This window comes from Pristis pectinata, chromosome 34 (assembly GCF_009764475.1).
Source record: "Pristis pectinata isolate sPriPec2 chromosome 34, sPriPec2.1.pri, whole genome shotgun sequence".
Taxonomy (NCBI): domain Eukaryota; kingdom Metazoa; phylum Chordata; class Chondrichthyes; order Rhinopristiformes; family Pristidae; genus Pristis; species Pristis pectinata.
In genome coordinates this window covers 1,470,060-1,485,290 of record NC_067438.1, presented here as the reverse complement: position 1 = coordinate 1,485,290, position 15,231 = coordinate 1,470,060, and the positions used below count along the sequence as shown (strand labels likewise).

Here is a 15,231-nt window from a genome sequence, read left to right as displayed (position 1 = left end):
TTGGAAGAGCACAGAGACCCCTTGGGTTGGAGGGGATTGAACAGGCAAGGAAGGGGAAGTCAATGAAGGAGCTTGGAAATGAGGCTGACTATTTTAAAATGAGTTCCCTGCTTAAAACTGACTGTATGCTTCACATCCGTAACAAGAAAGTGAGTAGGGGCAAGAGTAAGAGTATCAGAACGTGTCAGTCCCACTACAGGGTGATACCCTGGCCACTATCAAGCTGCAACAATTAACATTGACTGCTCATCACTTGAGAAGATATCATGTGATCAGAGCAGTCAATGTTAATTGTTACAGCTTGATAGTGGCAGATCTGAGCACTCTGAAGAATAAATAAAGGCACTAACTTCTGCTGATAAAACCAGTCTGCACATCGAATGGAACTCAAGGAATTTTCCAATATACAATATACTCTGGTGGAGAATGCTGGGGGTATTTCAGTTCAATGAACTGTTAATTAAACAGTGAGATTAAATCAACGTGCCAATCTCCAAACTGTAAGATGATAGGACTGGCCGTATTCCTGCAGCTTGAGTACAAATGCTGGATAACTCCAACCTACCATGCCCTGTTTAAATTTCTTCTGACGCTTTGGTTTCTCATTGGATTTTGTCCTGTCAATTTGATGCCGGTGCACCCAGCCTCGTAGCTCATCGGCCAACCTGCAGAAGAGGCAAGAGAAAATCACAATGTTATCCCAGCATCTGCATGTTGAAACTCCCCAACCAAATATACAGAATGTCCACTAATTGCCAGGTAGTTGTGATGGAATTCCTTCCACTTAACTGAATGGGTGCACATATCAAAGCCCATATAATTCACTCAATTGGGACTTCATCTACCATCTGAAATATACACTCCAGCGGTGCACAGTAGCTGCAGTATGATCACCTGGTTGCTCGTGTCAGCTACTCTAACAACATATCCCAAACCTACAATCTCTGCTACCAAAAAGGACAGCAGGTGCAACATCCCCTTCAAGTAGCATCACATTGTAACTAGGAAAGTATATCACCAGTCCTTCAACGTTGCTGTGTCGAAATCCTGGAACTCCTTGTCCAACAGCACTGTGAGAGCAGCTGCCCAGAAGGTCTGCAGCAGTTCAAGATTGTGGCTGATCACTACCTTTTCAAGAGCTTTTTCACTACCTTTTGGCTTTGTCAGTAACACCCACTATTGGATTTTACTCATTGCAACTTAATGTTTAAGACTTGCAATTACTACATCTCAGAGAAAATATTTCACAACAACCCTCACTTCTCCTTAAACAAAAATGACAAATTTAGAGCTTTCTACCTCTCATTTCCTTGTTAAACTTTTCTTTGTTGGAAGCACCAAATATTCAGTGTGACAAAGAAGATTTCAAACAATTCTTTATATTTGCCCGTGAAGAGAAATAGGTTCTGGAGGTACTGGAAAAGGTGGGTGTGGGGAGGGAGGATGGGGAGGGAGGGTGGGAGGGTAGGAGGATGGGGAGGGAGGATGGGAGGGTGGGGTGGGGGTGTTATTCAGCCCTTCCAAGCCTGTTTCAACAATTACCTCTTGGCTGATCTGTGGCTGAGAAATCATCCACCGAGCCATTTCACACATTACGGACTTGTAGCAAATGCCACACACTTCTCTTTCAATGCACTTCCCTTCTCAACGTGGCAAGGATTTAATACACATATTTGCTGGGCTGCGACCTGCTTATTAATTGCAAACCTCCCCTCATTTTTAATCAGAGCAAAAGGGAGCATTGTCTTTCACTTGAGGTTCCAGCTCAGTGCCTCACTCCAACCTTGTGTCTCTGCACACTCCCCATCCCTTACATTGCACCGTGATGCCATCCTCAGGAGAAAACTGAGAACCCAGTCCTTATCCTGCCCAGGATCAGGGAGGATCTGGATGTGGTGCGGTTCAAAATGCTGCCCCTAAAACCTACCTAAGTGACTCTGTCTTATTGAACTGACGGCAATCTGAAGAGGGGAAGAGGATGCGGTCGATGTCACGAAGCACGAGGTCCTTCACCTCGGAGTAGGCCATGGTAATGTTGCTGGAAATGAAAGATAAGATGGCAGTTAACTGAGTGCAGAAACGCTGAAGTGCTACCCACTCGTGTTTCCAGTGGAGGGTGAACAACATCCAGAGGACACTATTACACCTCCGTCCCACTCTCTGCATTTAAGTTACTGAATTCATTGAATTTCACTTTGGCTGCAGACTCTCTCATTGCTGTTCTTCAAGTGTTCCTGGCAGTGGGCAAAACCTTCAGCCAACACCATTCATAACTGATTCAAATCTGGGTGGGTGAAACCCCTGACTCAAATTGAGTTAAAACTGATTCTCTCCCCTGGTCCACCTCAGTACAGGGCTGAGGACTTGAAAATGCAAGACTGGCAGGGCTGCAGACCGGGACGAGTAATCTGAGGCCCATTTGTGTACAGCACAGTCATGGTAGGCCTCCTCCTTTCTGTGATACAAGTTCCTTTGATACTAATTAGAGCCACCCTGCCCTACCTTCACTGAGAAGTACACCAATCAGGCATGGTAAATAAGGTACATTTTGAAGATGTCAAATGACTGCTGCACACCTCAAGTTTTCTGTGAACTATAACCTTCACCAGATACACTTTAATTACCAATCTTTGGAGCCTGCGTTGCACATGGCCCACCCAAGCTGCGTGCAGCCCACCATGTTGCTGCCTTTCCAACAAATTTGCCTCTGCGTCACACAATAAGATGTGGAAATGAACTCTGATACAAGAGGAGCTGTAATGAGTGCACAGCAGGGAACCAGGCTGGCGAGAGACTGGAAGGAATGCAGCCTGTGTGTTGCCCACTTGCGTTTGAGGTGGTTATCTCAGCACAGGCGATGCAGAGATTACAGAGGTGCAAAATGCCACTACAGCTGGTCCGTGGTATCAGTCACACACAGGTTAGCTCAGCTTTGCTTTGTTACATCATACAAGATAAAAGGAGATATGTTTTAGTTAAAAAAGCTCACCAGTCCTTCTGAACCAAACACACACACAACACCTGTATAAAAAATGGATTTCCAAAACAATTTCAGATCTGGTTAAGTTGCATTCATGGTGTGCCAGAAAGAGATCAGTTTCCTGAGTGGGATGAGGGCCACACATTACACGGCACTAACTAGCATTGCTAAAATTCTCAATTTAATGCTTCCTTTATACTGCAGCGTCTAAAATCGGGACAGAACCTGACTTTCAGATCTGCTTACACTGAGGAATCGCAGTAGGCTACTCAGCCCCTTGAGTCTGTTCCACAGGTTGGATTTATCTAGACCATACGATATAGGAGCAGAATTAGGCCATTCAGCCCATCAAGTCTTCTCCACCATTCAATCATGGCTGATCTTTTCAACCCCATCATCCCACCTTCTCCCTATAACCCTTAAACCCCTTACCAATCAAGAACCTATCAATCTCTGCCTTGCACCCAATGACCTGGCCTCCGCTGCACTCTGTGGCAACGAATTCCACAGATTCACCACTCTCTGGCAGACGAAATTCCTCGTCATCTCAGCTTTAAAGGGATGTCCCTTTACTCTGAGGCTGTGACCTTGGATCCTAGACTCTCCCACTGATGGAAACATCCTCTCCACGTCCACTCTATCCAGGCCTTTCAGTATCCAGTGGGTTTCAATGAGATCCCCCCCCCACCCCCCACCCAGATCCTTCTGAACTCCATCGAGTACAGGACCAGAGACATCAAACGCTCCTCACACCTTAAGCCTTTCATTCCCAGGGTCATTCTTGTGAACTTCCTCTGGACCCCTTCCAGAGCTGGCACATCTTTCCTTAGATACAGGGCTCAAAATTGCTCTCAAATTATGACTGACTGGAACCCTATCCCACTCATCTGCCTTGGAGTTTCTTCAATCATTCATTCACAAGACTGGCATGGCGGACACTTATTTTCCATCCTCAAAGCATTTTAGCAGGCCATTTCAGAGGGCAGTTAACAATGAACCGCAGTGCCGTGGGCCTAAAGTCACATTGTTGAGCAGTAGAACTTGGCTACCTGGTCTAGGCCCAACAGGTCAACTTGGGGTTGGTTAGCAGAAAGTTCACAAGACTTTGGGCTAGGGCTGAGTTCTGACTGGCTGAGTTTGGGTCAGGTTTTACAGCCAAACAGGTCTCTAGTAAGGATAACACATTACACTGATTAAGCAGATAAGTGTTATAGTACAGCAAGTTTGTTTTTTTAAATTCTAGGTTATTTAATTAACCCAAATTTAAAATCCCCTGCTGCCATGGTGGGATGTGAACTAGTGTCTTCAGATCACTGGTCTGTGTCAATGGATTACAAGATCAGAATTTAACCACAGTACGTCTCAGCATCCTAGCCCATTGTACCCTTGTGGGACTGTGTTCCACAGACCATCCTTAGCTTAAGAAGTGCTTCCCAACTTCTCTGCTAAGTGGCTTGACTCCAACTCGAAGTTATACTGCTCTTGCCCTATCATCTTCATCATTGAGTGCATTCAGGATTAAGACTGACAGATATTTGGACATTAAAGGAATCAAGGGAACACAAGCATCGTACAGAAAATTGGATGAAGTGGAACATCAGCCATAAATTCACTGAAAGGTGGGGTGGACGCAAGGGGCCCAATAACCTCAAGGTAGTAATGTGTTATTGGCAGGTTTGGTTGTTTACAGGGCTTGGTGTGGGGATTGGTCCTGTAATAAGAGTTTTTGCTCGACAAAACATATCCGAAGACTGAGAATTTGGCCTGAGAGGGTAGTCAGTGCAGGGAGGCCTCTCATCTGCGAGAGCAGGGAGCATTCAGTACTGAGAAGTTTGAAATTTAAAAACAAGCCAGTGCAGGATTCACTTCTTAGAAATTCAAAGCTGCAAAGAATTTTTGACACCAATATTACTAGCAATCGATAGATGAAAGGTCAGAAAGCAATGCACCTGCTTATCCACTGCTGCCTTGGAAACCAGAACAATTAAAAAATACAGTTGCCTAACCCTGAGGAACTTGGCAGCAGCTGAGAGATCTACTGAAGATTAAAGAATATCATTTCAACAAAGTAAATCAGATTTAACTCATTTAATGTCTGAACATGCACATCGAAAGAAAGCAAGGAAAATGAGGCTCAACATAACCGCATAAGAAAATAGTCAAGAATGTTTGCCCTTTAACCAAGCAGTTTAATCTGGGCAAGTGTGAGGTGTTGCACTTTGGGAGGTCAAATGTCAGGAAAAAATATACAGTTAATGGCTGGACCCTTAACAACACTGATGTACAGAGGGAACTTGGGGTCCAAGTCCACAGCTCCCCAAAAGTGGTCACGCAAGGAGAGAGGGTGGTAAAGGCGACGTACGGCATGCTTGCCTTCATTGGTCAGGGCATCGAGTCAGGAAGTCATGTTGCAGCTATACAAAACTTTGGTTCGGCTGTACTTGGAATATTGCGTGCAGTTCTGGTCACTCCATTAAGAGAGTGCAGAAGAGGTTCACCAGGATACTGCCTGGATTAGAGGGTAAGAATTATAAGGAGAGGTTGGACAAACTTGGGTTGTTTTCTCTAGAGCATCAGAGGCTGAGGGGTGACCTGATAGAAATTTATAAAATTATGAGAGGCATACACAGTCAGAATCTTTTCCCCTGGGAAGAAATGTCAAATTCTAGAGGACATGCATTTCAGGTGAGAGGGCAAAGTTTAAAGGAGATGTATGGGGTAAGTTCTCTTTGTATATAATATACACAGAGTGGTGAGTGCCTGGAATGGGCTGTCAGGGGTGGTGGTGGAAGCAGATATGATAGTGGTATTTAAGAGGCTTTTAGATATACACATGAATATGCAGGGAATGGAGGGATATGGATCATGTGCAGCAGAAGAAATTTAGTTTAATTTAGCATTGTGTTAAGCACAAACATGGTGGGCTGAAGGGCCTGTTCCTATGCTGTACTGTTCTATGTTCTATTAACCATATGTATAACCATCAATCATTTGCTGCAAAGTCTGCAGTTAAAATGCTTGCAGGCTCTGTACAAAACTAAACTACTTCCATTTATTTGCGTCCCCTACACAGTAATAGGTCCCAGGTGTGTCAACCAAGACTGAAGCCCACATGGAGATACGCAGACACTTCATCAAAATACTGCTTAAAAATGAAGGATTTTAAGGAGCTTCTTAAAAGAGGAATGAAAGGCATTGAGGTTCAAGGAGGGAAATTTCAAAGCTCAGGGCCCAAGCAACTGGCTGCTGAGCATGGAATGATAGAAATCAAGCAAGATCAAGGCATGATAACCAAAGCCTCAGACACATCTTTGGGCATTGCAGGGACAGGACATCACAGAGACAGATGAATCCAACCACAGAGGGAAAACAAGATTGGAATTTTTAAATTAAGGCATTACTTTTCCTGGAGTCAGCAAGCACAGGATGAATGGGAAGGTGCGAATTGGGACACTGGCAATAAAACTAAACAAAGTGGATTTATGGATTTGGATGAAATCCTTTTAAGCCATTTAATCTCATTCATCCTTGAAAAGCACAGTGAACAATCACAGATACAGGCTTCAGCCTGACTGCCCTTCCCAGCTCGATCTCTCAGTGCAAGCATCTGTCCTAAACTCTGCCATCACCATGACTAATTTGTGCTTTCATCATCGTGCCCTGAGGGAGATGCATTCTGCTGTTTGCTTCTTTGTGCAAAAACAAAGCTTTCCATGCCCTTTTGTGTTTGCCTCATCACCAGATCTAACAAGCACCAAGATCTCACTTGACTGGTGGTGAGAGGTGCCCTCCCAGTCAGAGCTTTCCTCTACAGATGACATATCACCCCCCAACATACGCTACCCTCGGGACAGCTGCGGTGGGGAAGAAACGGTCACGTCTTTGCAGACTGGATTTGCTGAGGGTGTGGAGACGGATGCAAGGGTTCGTGTCCCAGTGCATCCCCAGCAGCTGCATGACAGAGGACTCTCTGATCTACCGGCTGTTCCCAGGGACACACACTGAGACAGACATCAAGTGCTGCTGGAAGGTCATCAATTTGTGAAGGACACCCTTTGGTCTGCACGAAACTTGGTCTTCCAGCACTGCGAGATGTCCGTAGGGGAATGCTGCCTACTGGCACAGTCAAGGCTGCAGGAGTATGTGCTGAGGGACGTACTGAAGCTCGGGGCAGCCAATGCTAAAGCTCTGTGGGGAAGGACCAGAGTCTTGGCTCCTTCTGCTACTGCACATGGAGGGGCAGAATTGGGTGGGGAAGCCCCACAAACAATGAAAAGGGTCTCACCTCAGGGGCCCACATGAGTGGCAATGGTGTTATGTTTGTGTTTATCTTTAAAGTTTATTCTACTGAATGTAATGACCATGAATGTTAAGGTTTTGTTTTTGCACAGTTTCTTCCTCTGTATTTTTTAAAGTCATGAATAATGTTTATTTTTGAAATTAAAAAAAATGGTGTTAGTCCTCTATGCCTAATGGAGAAACTAATCAAGTGGATTCTCCTTTCCCTGGTTTTATCTGGGACCAAGCCTCCTCCTGGGACCAGGCTTCAGTCTAACCAGGATCTTACACACTTCCAGCATGATTCTTGGTGACTGGGAGTAGCAACATCACCACGAATCCACAGTTACTGATGGGTAAACCAACATCCTTCTCCTTGCCAAGCTCCATCTTAGCTGTGCAGTGCACATTGACCACGATCTTGAATTGATCTGTATCAAAGTTGAATTGCCACTTGTCAGCCCAGGATCAAATTCTCTTTGTAAGTTTGTGGCTGTCTCCTCTTCCTCAAAACACCACAATAACCATAGCAGCATTAGAAAATTTACTTTAGACAGACTAAATGATTAAATGAAACTGCTGTCCCAGGGTAATGAATGTGTTCTGTTTTTACAGATGTTCATGAGTCAATTTTGTCTGTCAGAAAATACAGAAAAAATCACTCGATATGGTAACGACAGCATTGACAGTATTGCAATGAACAGCATCAAAAACACATTGAAAACAATCACTAAAGATGGTGAGAGGAAGCTAGTTCTGCCATTCCTAGGAATGAATGTACTGTATGTATGTACTTTTGTATTTCAAAGTACTATGGGAGCTTGTTTGTATTTAGTGTCTGTAAGTCAGGCGTTCGTAACCTGGGAATGGCCTGTATTCTCCATCATCCCCACCATCTGGATATTTTTGGGAATCCAATGCAACCTACCCCTCCCACGCTGCAACCTACATACAATGAATTTTCAGCCAGTCAGCATTATGCAAGTGAGAGATTGGGGATACACCTGTTGTTTGCAAGTCTTATTTCAGAAGCACAAGGCATTAAGATGTCATACCACGTACCTTTCATGTTCTGTCAAACAATCTCAACCAATCAAGTGAAAACAATGCCGTATCTGAATTCACCATCACATACTTTTCTCATATGGGTTATTGAAAGCCTGATCTAAGCAATCGCTTCATCCTGATAGACCCATGCTGTCCACCCCAATAATAGATGTCAACAAACTGCTGGAACCTGTTGAGCAATCCTTAGTTCCCCTATTTACTCTCTCCCTCCTTTCTTATACAAAGGTGTTGCATTTTCTACCTACCAATCTGCTGGGAATATTTCAGAGGCTCGGGTTTTGCAGAAGATCTTCACTAATGCATCTGCGATCTTGGCATCCACCCCTTTTTAGATCCGTGGAATGGGCTCAACAGGTTCAGAGATTTGTCAGCTTTTAATCCCCTTAATTTCTCAAGTACTTTCCCTTTGGTTAATTCCCTTTAGTTCCTCACTCATTAAGACCACTGGTTCATTTATCAAAGAATTATACATTTCAGTTCCTTCAGCATCCTACAATTAGTGAGATGCCAACAGAAATATTAAACTAAATGACAGTAACACCCAGTTATCGAGACAAACAATTACCATTCCAATATATTTTGGTAAACGTGAAAAGACTGTGTACATTCAGACTTATAAAAAGCAACAAAAATCTGCCTGAGGCAAATCCACTAACGTGAATGCCAAGATGTCTGAACAAAGTAAAGCTTCACAGTGGCGGAGCTGATTTCAATAAGTGCTTTGAGTTACGTGAGCAAAGAAGCTCTTTTTCCTCCCCCCCCCCAGGAGCAACAAAGGTGATGTTTTCTGGGACTGCAAGTGAAAGGTAGTGACAGTGAGCTGAAGTGCAGTGAGGGGGGGGGGGGGGCGTACAGGTTTGGAGAGCTGGGAGAAGAGGAGAGGGGAGGTCAGAAAGAGGGAGGGCAAGGAGAAAAGATGGAAGTATTAAAGGAGGGGTCTCAAAGAGGCAGAGGTGAGATGCAGGATGGAAGGAATGTAGGGTTAGGGGAGAAGACTAAGGGAGATAGATCATAAAACAGTACGCTACAGGAAAAGGCCCTTTGACCCACCATATTTGAGCCAACTATGACGACAACCTAAACTAATCCCATCAACCTGCGTACGATTTATTCCCTGCATGTTCATGTGCCTGTCTAAGTGCCTCTTAAATGTTGCTTTCATATCTGCTTCTATCACTTCCCCTGGCAGCATGTTCCAGGTACCTACCCATCCCTGTGTAAAACAAACATGCCTGGTAAACCTCCTTCAAACTTTCCCCCCTCACCTTAAACCCATGCATGCTAGCATTCCCACCCTGAGAAAAACACTCCGATGATCTATGTCTCTCATGACTTTATACATTTCTGTCAGGTCGCCCCTCAGCCTCCGATGCTCCAGAGAAAATAATCCAGATTTATCCACTCTCTCTGTATAGCTAATACATTCCAATCCAGGCAACATCCTGGTGAACCTCTTCTGCACCCTTTCCAAAGCCTCCACATCCTTCCTGTAATGCAGTGACCAGAACTGCACACAATACTCCAAAGGTGGCCAAGTTAAAGTTTTATGCAGCTGTAACATAACTTCCCAACTTTGACACTCGATGCTACGACCAATGAAGGCAAGCATGTCAAATGCCTTCTTTACCACCCCATCCACTTGTGATGTTCTGTGGAAGAGGGCTGAGGGACATGTTCTGTGGAAGAGCCTTTGGGCAAGAACCTGTGTGTAGGCACACATGTAGGTTGAGTGTGCATGTGGAGTCCAAGTAGGCTTCACATGTGTGAATGTTAACACCGTGCAGGAGAGCATGGTCTTCAATTGTCTTGGACCACCTTGACTTTGTCCACATTCATAATGATTGAAAGAAGCAAGGCAGGTTAAGAGTGACTTTAACAGTCAAATCTAATGGCAGATGGTCATTGTTTAAAATCTCACCTTTCCAACTGCAGCATTCAACTGAAATCACCAGTCCAAGAAGCCAGGTTTACCCATAATTCTGTTAATGTTTCAATGGAACATCAACCTGAAAAGTTAACCGTTTTATGTGCCCAACCTGCTGAGTATATCAGCACTTTCAGTTTTCCAGTATCCACAGGTGTGACTTTTGCATTTTTGTTCATTGAATTTGTGTACCATTCAAACCTGACAAGATATTATTATATAACATGGCATATATTTTGACATTTAATAAACAGAAAATGGAATGTTTCAGAAACACACAGAGCCAGTTTGAAATGCTCTTGACTTTACCTCTGAATAACCCAAGCTGAGGAGATGGGAAATGTCATAGTGATTCGGATGAATGATTGTGGTACCTGAATTTGTCCTGCTGCTTGTAATCTCTTGCTGCCTGCTGTGTTGCACTCTCTGTGGCCTGCTCCTCTTTGAAAGCCAGCAGGTGCCGCTGCACGTAAGCATCCTCTTGCTGTTTCTGGAAGAGGTCTGTCTTCTTCTCTGTTATACTGGCACAGGGCAGACAAAAACAACTGTTGGTAATCTAAACAGTGCAAGATGGCTAGCCTTGGCTCAGTGGTTTCTTCAATCTGCCATAAAGCACTTTCCGTAAGCATCATTCACAACTATGGGACATCTCAAAGTGTCTTAGAACCAATGATGTCACAAACAACCAAAAACATTTATGGCACAGAACGAAGCCAATCAGTCCATCCCGTCCATCTCAACCGAAGGAAGGATATTCAAATCACTCCTACTTCCCACCCCTCAGTCCATAGCATCACTGCTCAAGTGCTTACCCAGGTATGCTTTTATATAATGTACTGAGAGTTTCTGCCTCCACCATCTTCTCAGGCAGAGAACTTCACCACCCTCTGAGCAGAAACACTTTCCCACATCTTCTGGTTACCGACAAGGGAAATTGAGCCTTCCCATTCACCCTATGCACGTCTCACAGTTGATTAAACCTTCCATCAGCCTCCTCTGTACCAAATGGAACCCCCTCAGCCTATCCACTGCTTCAATGCAGACACATCACATGGGTTCATGACTCCATTCCAGACACTTCAGCTGGGGCACCTGGTGTGGCAGAAGGAGTGTCGAAGCATTAACCCACCTGCCCTCTCAGGTGAGTGTAGAAGTTGCTATTTAGGAAAGGTAACGATACCTTCAGCCAATATTACTCTTTCAATGAATGGTAATCATTTAATAAAGAGGGTTATGTTATTGCTGTTTGTAGCAGCTTGCTGCCTGTAAGCTGGCTGCCGTCACAACAGTGGCTACAATTCATGGAGTACTCCATTAGCCGTAGAGTGATTTGGGTGTCCTGACCTGGTAATAAGCAGCATAACAGGTGGTTAGGGGTGCTGAAATGGGAGCTGGTTAAGTGCAAGAACTGCTTAACAGTGTTATACTGAGGATTTTTCTGAAACATAACTGGGTCCTAGTTGAGCTTACACTGGTTCAATCAGAAATGGTATCGCTGCAGCCGGTGAAGTTGCCATTCCAGTGATGAGTGAGTTCAGCCTATCACATTACCAGCACTACCCCCCTCTCCCCAGTTCAGCCTACCCACCAGCTCCCCCCAATCATCTGGTTCCACCTATCAGTTTTATCCCTCACTCTCACTTCTCTATACTAGCTATCTTCCTCTACACTCAATCCTGATGCAGGATGTCAACCTGAAACGATGAATGCTACTCGACCCACTGACTTCTTCCAGCAATTTTGTCCTTGAAGTACAGGGTGAGACATTGAGGCAACACCCCATCTATCCTTTCAGGCAGACGTTAAAAAACATTTTGTAATATTAAACTAATTCTCTTCTGCCTGGACATGATCCATACCCCTCCATTCTCCACATGTGTTTATCTAACAGCCTCTTAAATACCATTATCTGCCTCCACCACCACCCCTGGCAGCCTGTTCCAGGCACCCACCACTGTGTAAAAACTTGCCCCGAACATCTCCTTTAAATTTTCCCCCTTTCACCTTAAATGCACATCTCCTAGTACTTGACGTTTCTACCCTGGGAAAAAGATCTCAACTATCTACTCTATCTATGCCTCTCATGATCTTATAAATTCCCTTCAGCCTCCGATGCTCCAGAGAAAAATAAAAGTAGATTTATCTATGGAACCCTGGCCAATATACACACCTCAAGCAACATTATATTGCAGTAACTCCAACTAAAAGATGGAATCTACAAAACAGCCACACTTCCTCAGAACCACAGCCCGAATTTTTGTGTCAATGTAGACAACTGACGCCACCCACTTGGCTCCATCTGATGAAATCAAATTTAGGGCGCTGTTCTGACACAGCTTACTGCCTGTATCCAAGGCTGCACCTGCACCAGCTGCTGCTGTCATTACTGCTACAGGACATGCAATTAAAATGTTACACGATCTTTAAATTCCTTCTTGAGAATTGAGAGAATTGAGAGAATTGCCTGAACATCAAGCCGTGTTTCCAGGGCGTTTAGACTTTGGAAGTGAATAATTACACAGGTGCAGAAATAACATTGTGGGACAGGGGATGAGGGTAATTTGAGACAAACGGCCTTGAAATTTCAGTGCACCCCTGTGGGTGTGGTAGATGGTCTAAGCAGTGAGCTAAAACCACTTTGGTTACGGGCCTGCTGCTCCAAACCTTCAACAGTTCCCAAGGCCTGGTGAGGGAACAGGGAACATACAACCTCATCACTAAGGATAAAAGAACATACGAAATAAGAGGAGGAACAACAGACCATTTGGCCCCTCTAGCTTCCTCCACCACTCATGGCTGATCTGTACTTTAGTGCTATTTTCCTGCACTATCCCCGTGACCCCCCTAATGCCCAGAAATTTATTGATCTCTGTTATAAATGAACTTGATGAGTGAATCTCTAGAACTTCCAGGGTACACAATTCCCCTCACCTCAGTCCTGAATGTCTATTCCTTATTCTGGGACTGCCACCCATGGTTCCAGACTACACAGGCAGGAGGTACATCCTCCCTGCATCCAGCCTGCTGAGCCCCTTCAGAATTTTATTTCTATGAAACTGCTGCTCATTTTTCTTAACTCTAGACCTAGTCTCTCCTCATAAGGTAAACCTGCCATCCCTTGAATCTCAGCTGCACTCCATCTGTCAAGTATGTCCTTCTTGAGGTACGGAGATCAAAACTATACAAAATATTCCAGTTGTGGTCTCACCAAGTCCCTGTGTAAGTGCAGCCAGGTATCCTGTACTCAGATCCTCCCGTAATGAAGGCCAATGTAACATGCGCCTTCATAATTATTTGCTGCAGCTAAGTACTGGCTTTCGGTAATTGTGTATGCACCATACATATCCCTTTGAACATCAACGTTATCCAATCTCTCACCATATAAAGGACAGTCAGCTTTCCTTTTAGGTTCAGCAAAGTGGACCACCTCACATTTTTCCACATTATACTCTATCTGCCACGTTCTCCCCCACTCACTCTGCTGTCCATTTCTCCTCAAAGCCTCCTCACAATCCCACCCAGCAATATACAGTCAGCAAACTTGGAAATATGGCATTTGGTCCCCTCAACCCACCCACTGATATTGTTTGTGAACACCCAAGTGCTGATCCCTGTAGTATCCCACTCCTTGCTTTATGACTAATGACTATTTCTTAATCCATGTCAATATTATCCTGAATTCTGTGTGCTCTAACCTTGTTGGCCAAACTCCTGCCTGGGATCTCATTGAAAGCCTTCTGAAAATCCAAATACACCACATTCATTGGTTTCTCATCATCTCTTCACATCCTCAAAGAACCCTGACAGGTTAGTGAAACACAATCTCCCTTTCCTAAATCCATGCTGATTCTGTTCAATCCTATTCTTCTTTTTACGATGGTTTAGTTAAGCGTGACACCTACCTTAGTGCAAAGACATAGCTGATGGAGTAAAGACTAGAAGCTTTGGGCAAGAGATACAGGGACAACCTTGTTTTTTTGAATTCAGGAGTTAACTGCCTAGGATGGTGGTGGAAAGAGAGAAACAAACGATTTCAAAAGGAAACTGGATCAGTACTTGGGAGAGTCTCGAACTAGAGGGCACAGGTTTAAGGGGAGACGGGAGATATTAAAAGGAGATCTGGGGGTATGTTTTCCCACACAGGATGTGGTGAATATTTGGAACGAGCTGCCAGAGGAGGTCCTGGAGGCAACTACAATTACAATGTTTAAAAAAACAATTAGGCAGGTACTTGGATAGGAAAAGGGTGCAGGGATAAGGAACTAATGAGGGCAAATGGTATCAATGAAGCATAAATGAGGTGGTCCAGAAAAGTGCCCCTTTCTCTGCTATTTCTATGATTCTGTGAAATAAACTTTCAGGGGAAAGGGCATTTTAACAGGACTGACTGGATTACGCTACAAAGAGCTGGCACAGACTCCATGGACCAAATGGCCTTCTCTGCTGTAATGCTCAAAAGTTCCATTGTTGGAGGACATTCTCAGGAAGACAGACCTGGAAATTGCTTCAGCTTTGCAAGGGTTAATTCAGGAAGCAATTATTTCCATTACAGCAGCCACTAACTCAGGTGTTGAGACAGGTGGGATTTGCTCCAACTCTGAAACTATGCATCGCCTCACTCTGCTTCCCAGACATGGATCACAGATTGTGACATGCCTGAACAATCAGCTATGCACAAGCCTTGAGAAATCCTTGAGAGAGGAGGCTGCAGAGGGAAAAATAATAACAAATATCCCAAAAAGGTTCCACGAAGACCTTGAATAATCTCCTCATTAGTGCTCACTCAATTTTACTGCACTTTTATTTACTGGTGTCACAAAGTTGACAACATAAATAGAAGTAGACCATTTGGCCCCTTGAACCTGCTCTGTTATTTAATAAGATCTGTATCTTAACCTCATCTCCTGAATCCCTGTATTCTCTCAATTCCCTGTTGTGAACAGAAATATACTGACCTCAGCATTTAACACTCAATAACGCA

The 15,231-nt window shown here is 44.2% G+C and overlaps 1 protein-coding gene across 3 annotated transcripts in view; it reads right to left on the bottom strand.

Moving 5' to 3' along the window:
- atf6b (activating transcription factor 6 beta) overlaps positions 1 to 15,231 on the bottom strand; it is a 64,579-nt gene that overhangs the window by 10,998 nt on the left and 38,350 nt on the right. For all 3 annotated transcript variants that reach the window (XM_052043666.1, XM_052043668.1, XM_052043667.1), the window contains exons 10-12: positions 10,625 to 10,771; positions 1,928 to 2,038; positions 566 to 665 (exon numbers count right to left, since the gene is read on the bottom strand). In XM_052043666.1, coding sequence (XP_051899626.1) covers positions 566 to 665; positions 1,928 to 2,038; positions 10,625 to 10,771 — 358 coding nt within the window. The remainder of the gene's footprint in view (positions 1 to 565; positions 666 to 1,927; positions 2,039 to 10,624; positions 10,772 to 15,231) is intronic.